General features: G+C 36.3%; 1 protein-coding gene across 4 annotated transcripts in view; it reads left to right on the top strand.

The window, feature by feature from the left end:
• The first annotated feature begins 1,908 nt into the window (after nt 1-1,908).
• exoc6 (exocyst complex component 6) overlaps nt 1,909-8,635 on the top strand; it is a 63,761-nt gene continuing 57,034 nt past the window's right edge. For 2 of the 4 annotated variants that reach the window (XM_088439067.1, XM_088439066.1), the window contains exons 1-2: nt 3,894-4,030; nt 7,325-7,496. In XM_088439067.1, the coding sequence (XP_088295193.1) occupies nt 3,933-4,030; nt 7,325-7,496 (270 nt within the window). In that variant the 5' untranslated portion in view covers nt 3,894-3,932. Of the gene's footprint in view, nt 2,049-3,893; nt 4,031-7,324; nt 7,497-8,635 lie in introns of those variants that run through there. The other 2 variants (XM_088439064.1, XM_088439068.1) reach the window with 2 other exon arrangements.

Here is an 8,635-nt window from a genome sequence, read left to right as displayed (position 1 = left end):
GGGCACACAGAGACGAATAACTATTCAGGCATCAAATAACTTACCCTTTGTGTGCCCAATTCAACTGCCATGCATGTTTTTGGAGTGTGGGAGGAAGTTAGATCCTCCTAGAGGACGTGCTAGTCACTGCTCCACAGAGCCGCCCTGTACAATACAATGTATGCATAATTAAGTTGTGTTTTGTTGCCCTTAGTTGGCAATTGAACATCATTTCAGAACTCCATTGGTTGTTCATGTTGGAAGTCTCAAGAGTATGGAGCAACACCGCTGTCAAAAAGATATATATGTGTTTAACAATGCGTATGAGTACAATTCTAAATTTTGTTGTCATGTTCCCCGCTGATCATGTGCTTGTTCTAGGCAGGGTTCTCCTTCTGCAATGAGGGGGGCGGCACAATGGCTGCACACCTGTTGCCATCATGGGCTTTTTAAGGCCAGTCGGTGCAGGGGAGCGACACTGGGTTATTCCTTTGCCAAACTCATTTACATTCCTGTGAAGATCCCAGCATTCATCCAGCATTAAGTGTTCAGTGATGGTTTGAGAGTAAGTAAAGGTCAAACAATGAGAGAATGGAAGAAAGACTGATGAATTGAGCTGTGTCTTGTGTGAGAGCTCTTTGACCTTAAAAGCCCAAAAATGGTCAAGTGTGCGAGTTGAAAATTTGGAAACATAGGGGCAGGATGTAGCCAGCGAGAAGCAATTTGAAGTAAGGTAAATATAACACCAACGGTAGTTCATGTATTATTTTATTTCAAGCATTTTAGATTTGCTTTTGAATAATTTGATAATATATAATATATAATAAAATCACTTGAAACTGTTGAAATATTTTATTTCTCAATGTAATTCATAAACTATTCCCCTGTTCTTGACTTCATTAAGTTACCCAAGCACGTTCAACACCCTCTTCTGAGTTCCACAAGCACTTTCACTGCTCATCACCCTATTGTGACATCAAAACATTGTAAAAGCAGCCTGACCACACCCATGGAATATTCCACATATTCCATATTCGAATCTGTATACACATATGTATTCAGAGAATTTATCTTAATGTATTTTGCCTAGTGTCCCCAGAGGCATAACAATAATAGAACTTCTACCACTGTCAGCAATCATAAACTTTGCCAGTAGATTTCTTCGTGTGCACATGAACCTTTAGGTAACTAACCTTTTCCCTAACCATTTGGCTCAAACAGTTCAAAGCCCCATCTCACCATCCCTACTGGTCAGAGTGGTACGTAAGAGAGCTTACTATGAAGACAATCTGGCAAATGGAAACAGGACAGGCAGGCTTATACACAGGGTGAATCATTGGTAGCACCTGGTGGTGACTGGGCTGATTGAATGGACTGTGGTCAAACAGCTTGGTGAGGGAGCATGAAATGGCAGACTCACAATATAGTATGCCACATTATTAATTACTAAGTAAATTTTGTGAACAACAAAAAAAGTCTTGTTAGTTCGATGTTACGCTGGGTTAATTCATGAATAATTTAGAGAAGTCTCTCGGAGCAGGCTCAAATGTGGGTAAAAAACAATAAACATAAAAAGTATATCTAGTTCATAATTCCTCATTCATTTTCCAAATGAAAATGTAGGGAGTTTACTGAAGGTTAGAGTCCACATTAAAGTACGGTATGTAAAGTATGATGCTGTGTCGAACAAATAGGTGGTTTGCCTTTTTGGTGTAACCTCTATCTTCCAGTAATATGTCTGATAAAAAACACGTACTTCTGAAGTTTTATTAAACTCGAGGTTCTGTGAATCACAAGGTTTCTTTTTCCCATTGGTCATTTTCTGCTGACTTTTGCAGGTGACCTAGAGTTCACTACACACTGAAACTCAAACACTTCCCGTGTTGTTGACATTTTGTGGTCAAGCACAAGGAGAGCTAGAATTAACAAATGGACAGTAAAAAGGTTCATGCTGCTTTACCTGATCCTCCGAGCCAACGAGAAGACGATAATGAAGAGGAGGAAAAGGTTTTCGGGAATATTTTTGCAGAACTGGAATCTGTGGATCTTCTTCTGGGAACCACATTAAGGTAACCCTAATGCAACACGGCAACACAATCTGCCAAGTATCACAGATGAGAAGAGCTGATAGGTCAACAATGAGCTGCTTTGTCTTCAAGACAACACAAATTGGACATTGTTTATGAAACTATCCATTAGGGCAGAACCATATTGTTAATATAAAAACAAGTTGGAATTTAAAATAATTCTCAATAAACCATAAATATAATTTGGTTGTGTTCAATTTTCTTTCTTTGGAGTGAAAATGTCTAACTTTGAAACCCTTATGCGTTGCTTATGCAACTAATGTGTAAGCACAAATGTAATGTATTGTAATAAACTACAACTAACTGTACAATCCGTGCATTTCCGATAAGCAACATCATTCAAATTTCTGATTCGATTGGTAAGAACATAAAAAAATATAAACATGAAATAAAACTTTTAGACACAAGGGGATCTGAAGCAACTAATGGGTAAACGTAAGTTGCTTTAAATGTTATAGATATATATTTATATTTATATTTATATATTTAGATATATGCGCACATTCCAATCCAAAACATACGTAAGCAAAAAGTATGTAAACTACAGTATATGCAATATATTAAAAATAATATCATGGAAGTCAGGACATATAAATTTTACACTTGAAATGTCACATAGTTAAAGTGATATCAAATATATTACATAAAGCACAGCTAGGGAATCAGCATCCTATTGTAACTAATGTAGACACATTTTTGTGTCTCAGAGCTACTTATTGGGTACGGATTAGGGATGCTCATAGCTACTAATTTAGAAGATTTTTGAAACAGCAAATTGTCTTAAGTTATCTTTATATTTTATTGCTATTGCATAATAATAACATACATTTGTGTGAAGACATTCATCACCTCACCATACTTATCAACATTTAATAAGGTACAGCAGAGATCTTTTTGTTTTGACACATAATCATCAACACAACAATAGAGCAACACAACAGAACATAAAAGAATCACACAAATATGAACAGACATTGATCAGACATTCCAGATAATCATAACACCCATACACTAAAACATACAAATGGCAGACTTCACTTGAACAAATTAGAATAAGTGTCTAGAATTATTTTCCCTTTCCTATTATTTACAAACTTAAGAGACTCAAAGATCAATATCAGTTTTGAATACTTTAAAACATGGAGTGAAAAAAAATGCCTTTGTGAACGTGAAAGTTCACAAACGAAATAAAAAGAACAACATTGCAAATCTCTATGACTTTGTATATGAAATATGAATTATACTTTTATCTTGAATATTCATTCTGTGATTATTTTTTTGAAAAGTACATTTCTCTATGGTTTCCGATAACTTCACACTAAATGAACGTTCACAAAAAAAGATGAATCACATTTCTTTGAACAGATCCATAGAATGTACATTATTTCATTGTATTGGAGATATTAATTCGTTGGGGATATGCGATTTAATATTTGTAAATTTATTTCGCTGATTTTATTGCTTTTAAAATTTTAAAAGGAACAAGCCTCAATTTACGCCAATTTATCTTTGCAAATTGAGACTCCCCAAAAAATTCCCCCGAGGTATTATTTTCCAATTATTAGTACATGGTTTGCCCATAAAATCTACAACAGCGATACATATCAACACGCTACAATCCTGTTCTTTAAAAAGCTGTAAATCTTTATTTTTTCAAATGAACACCAATTCATCTACTGCGTAGTTAATCCTGCGCTCCTTAATTGTGATTTTCCGGGTGCTTGGAGAGCAGCCAGTGTTGTATTTCCGGGTAGCATTGGTTGTTTCTCAATTCAATGTGGATCTCGCACGCCCTCCACAGGCCAGTACTTCCCTGTACTCGCTTTCAGATGCAGTTCTAGACTGCCTTATAATGCAAACATAATCATGGCGGAGAATGAAACAGTGGAGTGTATAACGGAGCACGAGCGGATTCTACAGGAAATTGAGAATACGGATACGGCTTGCGTTGGTCCCACGCTTCGGTAAGATGATTTTGTTTTCTTCAAAAGCCAATACAATTCTGTGCCAGTGGATGAGTTCCTTTCACCTATTGTACCTTCCGCTCGTAAGATCGTTCGTTTATCATCTGCTATCTCAGCATTCGGTGGGATATGCTAGCAATTTTAGCCAAAGGGCTATTGTTGGAATGAATAATTGTCGGTGCATTAGCTAGCAGCGTAACACCGATCAGCATTTTGATTTTGTAGGTCCGTATATACTGTCTGTAAGTGTACCGTCTACATGGACATTTGCAGAATTTTGTAATTGACCGTGACCTGTCAAAATGTAAACATCAATTGTGGGTGTGGCTATTGGCCTTTTAATCACGATACAGTTGTCAGCTAACGGTTCTAACCAACCTGCTAAATTTCCTCTTTTCTGACAACCGGTTTCCTTGCGTCTGTAAATCAGCATTCTTTTGCTCGGTGATTAACATGCAAGTAAGAGACACAGTTGATGAGTAATTGTAGTTCGAGTCAGCTTTTCACCTAGCTGTAGCTCACTTTCCAACTGGCTTAAAAATGTGTACCACGAGGCGTCGATTATAAAAAGTGTAGTGTAAGTTGAATAACTGCATCATCATTACTAGTCACTCACTAAGCAAGACTGCTAGTGTATGGCTGTGCCCTTGTGAACTAAACAGCTTTAAAACTCTATGATATTGGTACAGTTGTAGAACGTTGCGTGCATACAAACATAGGGTATATAAGTGTTGTAAAATAGGTTCTTGTAGGATTTATTACAAAAAAATCTTCAAGAACCAAGTGTTAGATAAGTTGTACGACAACTTATAAATATGTTCAACTTAATGTAAGTAAGTCGAATATCCAGCCATGTAACTGCCATTGCACTGTAGATAGTTTCTTTAAATGGACAGGTCTTAAATAATGCAGTATAGATACACTATATTTGAACTAATCATTACAAATAAGTGATATTCTTCATGAAGATGCATATTATACAGGAATTTTATATAGGGCTAGTGCATGCTCTGAATCTGAACTGCATATCTTAACAATTTAATGAACATGGCCTGACACATGATTTTGTACTTCCTTATTTTATTTGTCTCAAGGTAGAGCTATGCATCACCATAAAAGACAATTTCATGTAATTTTTCATACATTGGGTGCGAAATGATTCAAGAATGGGTCAACTTGAAAGTGAAACAATTCAGTTTGGTTCGAGAGTGGGATTTTGATTCAAATATATACAAAATGGTACAAATCAGTTCAAGAGGGTATACAGCATGTATTTTTTTTTTGTACAGCAACCCAAGTGAGGATAAATTGCTACGGATAATGGACGGATGTTGTTTTACATACATTTGAATGAACACATCAGTACAGTATATGTCTAATTTCCTTGATATATCTCGTCAACAAAGACAATTGAAAATGTCTAATTTCCTTGCTATAGCTCATGAACAAAAGACAATTGAATAAGTTTCTCAATATATTTTAAAGTGGAGCCATTTGATTCAATACACTTGCATCCTTTAAGATTTTCCATTTCATACTTTTTTTTTTCCGCTATACCACTACCATGAAGTGTTTACTTCAAAATAAAAAACAAGGCATTCCTTTGGCATGTGTCCAAATGACATTTGTGACAGATTTGCGTTTGAAATGTATGACGTACAGTACAGTGAGAATTCAACTGAAACTGGAGCCAATTTTAACACAATTGTAGCACATTAAGCATGAATATAAACTATAAAAAGGTGTGTGTCGATATTTTAAAAGATGATACACGGTATGGTTCATGGTGATTCATGGTTTGAATGACAAGACTTTTCTTATACGTCAAATTTTAGATGGCCACCTTCACCTAATTTTAAGGTTGGACAAACCTATAATTAAATGTTGATTGCTTGTGTCATACTCAAGCCTTTTTATGTCAAGCCAGAGTGAAAGTGCTGGCCTCACTGTTCTAATAATTTTCTGGCAGATTATTTATAAAATATTGAATTGAATTAATATCTTTGCTCCAAACAACAAAATAAATGCAATCTATTCACTTTTTTTAAATGCAGCTGATGAATGAAAACATCCAGCTTACATTGTCAAAATAATACAGAAAACAACAGATTCTTATAAGCTATCACTTTCTGTGTTTTTAATGCAAATCACTGCTGATACATTTACATCTTCTTACCTCTCACTTTTCTTGGTTCTTCTGCCAGTTTCCTTTATTCAAACACATAACCTTAATACAGCTTCTCTCCAAATATTGCATCTCTTAATTTGACTAATATACCAGATGTTTAACTTTATTGTCCCCCTATTGTTCAATAAATCCAGTATTTGTCTTGCGTAATTACAAGTCAGAGTTTCATTTTTTTTTTCAATTACCTATGAGAAAGCACCCTTTTAAAGCATGACCAATCAAGATTGTGTGTCTTTAACAGCTGCCCAGTTGAGTGTATATTATGTGGCCTGGAGACTTCTCACATTTGATTTTGAAGTCAAAAATCCCTATTCGTTACGTTGTGACATTGTCTTGTGGAAGATATGCAGTTACTCCCATATTTTTTCTTTGAAAAAGAAAGTTTTGAGATACTAGAATGGCAGGCAAGCCTCAAGTTTTTACAAATTTAACATTTCAGTTGGCCGTCAATAGATGGCGTTGTTACTGTACAAAACAACTTTAGTCCTGGAGTCAAGTTTGAAGCATTTCGCTGTCGTCATCCTTTTTTCAAATTCGCCTTCAATTCAAGCCTATCGGTCCACAACACTGTATTTTTTACCTCCTCCGTTTATTGTGGTTTTAAATGTTGTTTAGATGGATTATATGCAGCACTTGGCTTGGATCTTACAATGAAGAAGGTTGATGATATGAGCGTAAGCTATTAACTGTATTTTTGTCACTCACTCACACTTAAGAGAACCTCACAATGAATCTCTAGCTACATCAATATTCAGTTATGATTCAGGAAGCTACAATTCATCAATTTCCAATTATCTGAATTGTCATTTATCCACTCAAGCCCCACAAAAAGTGCTAACAATTTATTTTGTAAGATTGTACCCATTCAGTTCAGTAAATGAGTCACTTCAGCCACAAGTAGGTCTCCACTGTGGTGTTGTGTGACACATTTGCCATTCAGTGACACTATCGAAAGATAACCTCTGCCTCATGTATTTAATTCTTGATGAAGCTCATGTTGGTAATGTAAATAAAATTGATATGACACCACCTCATCTTCAACTTGTATATTCTGAATTGTTTTCTTTTTTCTGTTATTCTCTCCTTGCTATGAATTTATATGCTAGATCAATATATGATGACCAACCGAATGCCCACATGCGCTTCATGGAGAAGCTGGATGCCAGGATAAGGAATCATGACCGTGAGATTGAGAAAATGTGCAATTTCCACCACCAAGGGTTTGTGGATGCTATCACAGAACTCCTCAAAGTCCGCACTGATGCAGAGAAACTTATGGTAAGTAAAATAGATTTTTCTAATTGACTTTTTCTGGGGCTAGGCCTACAACACGCATGTCCAAACCTGGTCCTTGAGGGCTGCTATTCGACATGTTTTTGAGGTTGCTGCCCTTCCAACACATCTGATTCAAATGATCAACTCATTAGCAGGTTCAGAGGTGACCTGATAGCGATCCTGATTAGCCTTCCCTCTAAGCTGAGGCGCACTGCTCGCACATTCTCAGCACACAAGTAAATCAATCCTGCGCAAAGGACAAAATGCAATATAAACATATTAAATAACGTCTAATATTAGACCTCAACTTATCAAATGAATTAGACCAATAATATTACTTTCAGTACCATTTTGCATTGTGACTCAGCAAGTAACAAGTGTCCAGCCAATGATACGATGTTTCACACTAATCATCCAATCAAACGCATTGATAGAAATGTTCCCTGCATATACACCCCTTGCAGGATAGGTAGCTAACAACAGTGCAGAGTTAAGAGACGCAAATGCTAACCCCATTTCCTGGCGAACGAGCAGCAACACAGCCATCACCAAGCCAGAGTAACAAAGAAATGTGCTTCTTTTATAATGGAATGGCTGTCGGCGTATATGCAATAGAAGAACATGCGGTGAAAGTGTGGGTTTTTTTTTTTTCCCTTTTCACAACTTGTAGCTTATTTATTACCATGGTGACAAGTGCTGTATACATTACACTGTCATGTCTAAAACACTTATTGCTCAAGATTTAAAAAAAAAAAAGTTGTTGTAAATGAACAAAAGTAGTTGTGATTTGTTTGGCAACAATGCAATTAAACAATCATAGATGCATTGTTCTCCCGTATTGGTGCTGGATGACGTTTGTAATTGGCACCTCAGCTATCCCCTCATAAATGACGGGATAAGTACCCAGGAGCACATTACCAGTCCAGACATATGTTTAAAAGTTGTTAGATATCATCAAGTCGTGCTGTTCACATGAATTCTTAAAAGTTCCGATCTGCCTTGCATCATCATTCCAGGGCCTTAGCTAGGCCCCTGGATATACTTAGAGCTCTGCTAAATACAGTACTGTGCTGTCAATGCTGCGCTATTGCTATCTTGGCACAGTTACTACAATTCAATCGCTGTTAAAAAAAAGAAGTAAA

This window comes from Hippichthys cyanospilos, chromosome 17 (assembly GCF_059441005.1).
Source record: "Hippichthys cyanospilos isolate Australia breed blue-spotted pipefish chromosome 17, RoL_Hcya_1.0, whole genome shotgun sequence".
Classification (NCBI taxonomy): Eukaryota; Metazoa; Chordata; class Actinopteri; order Syngnathiformes; family Syngnathidae; genus Hippichthys; species Hippichthys cyanospilos.
This window is presented reverse-complemented; position numbering and strand designations above follow the sequence as displayed.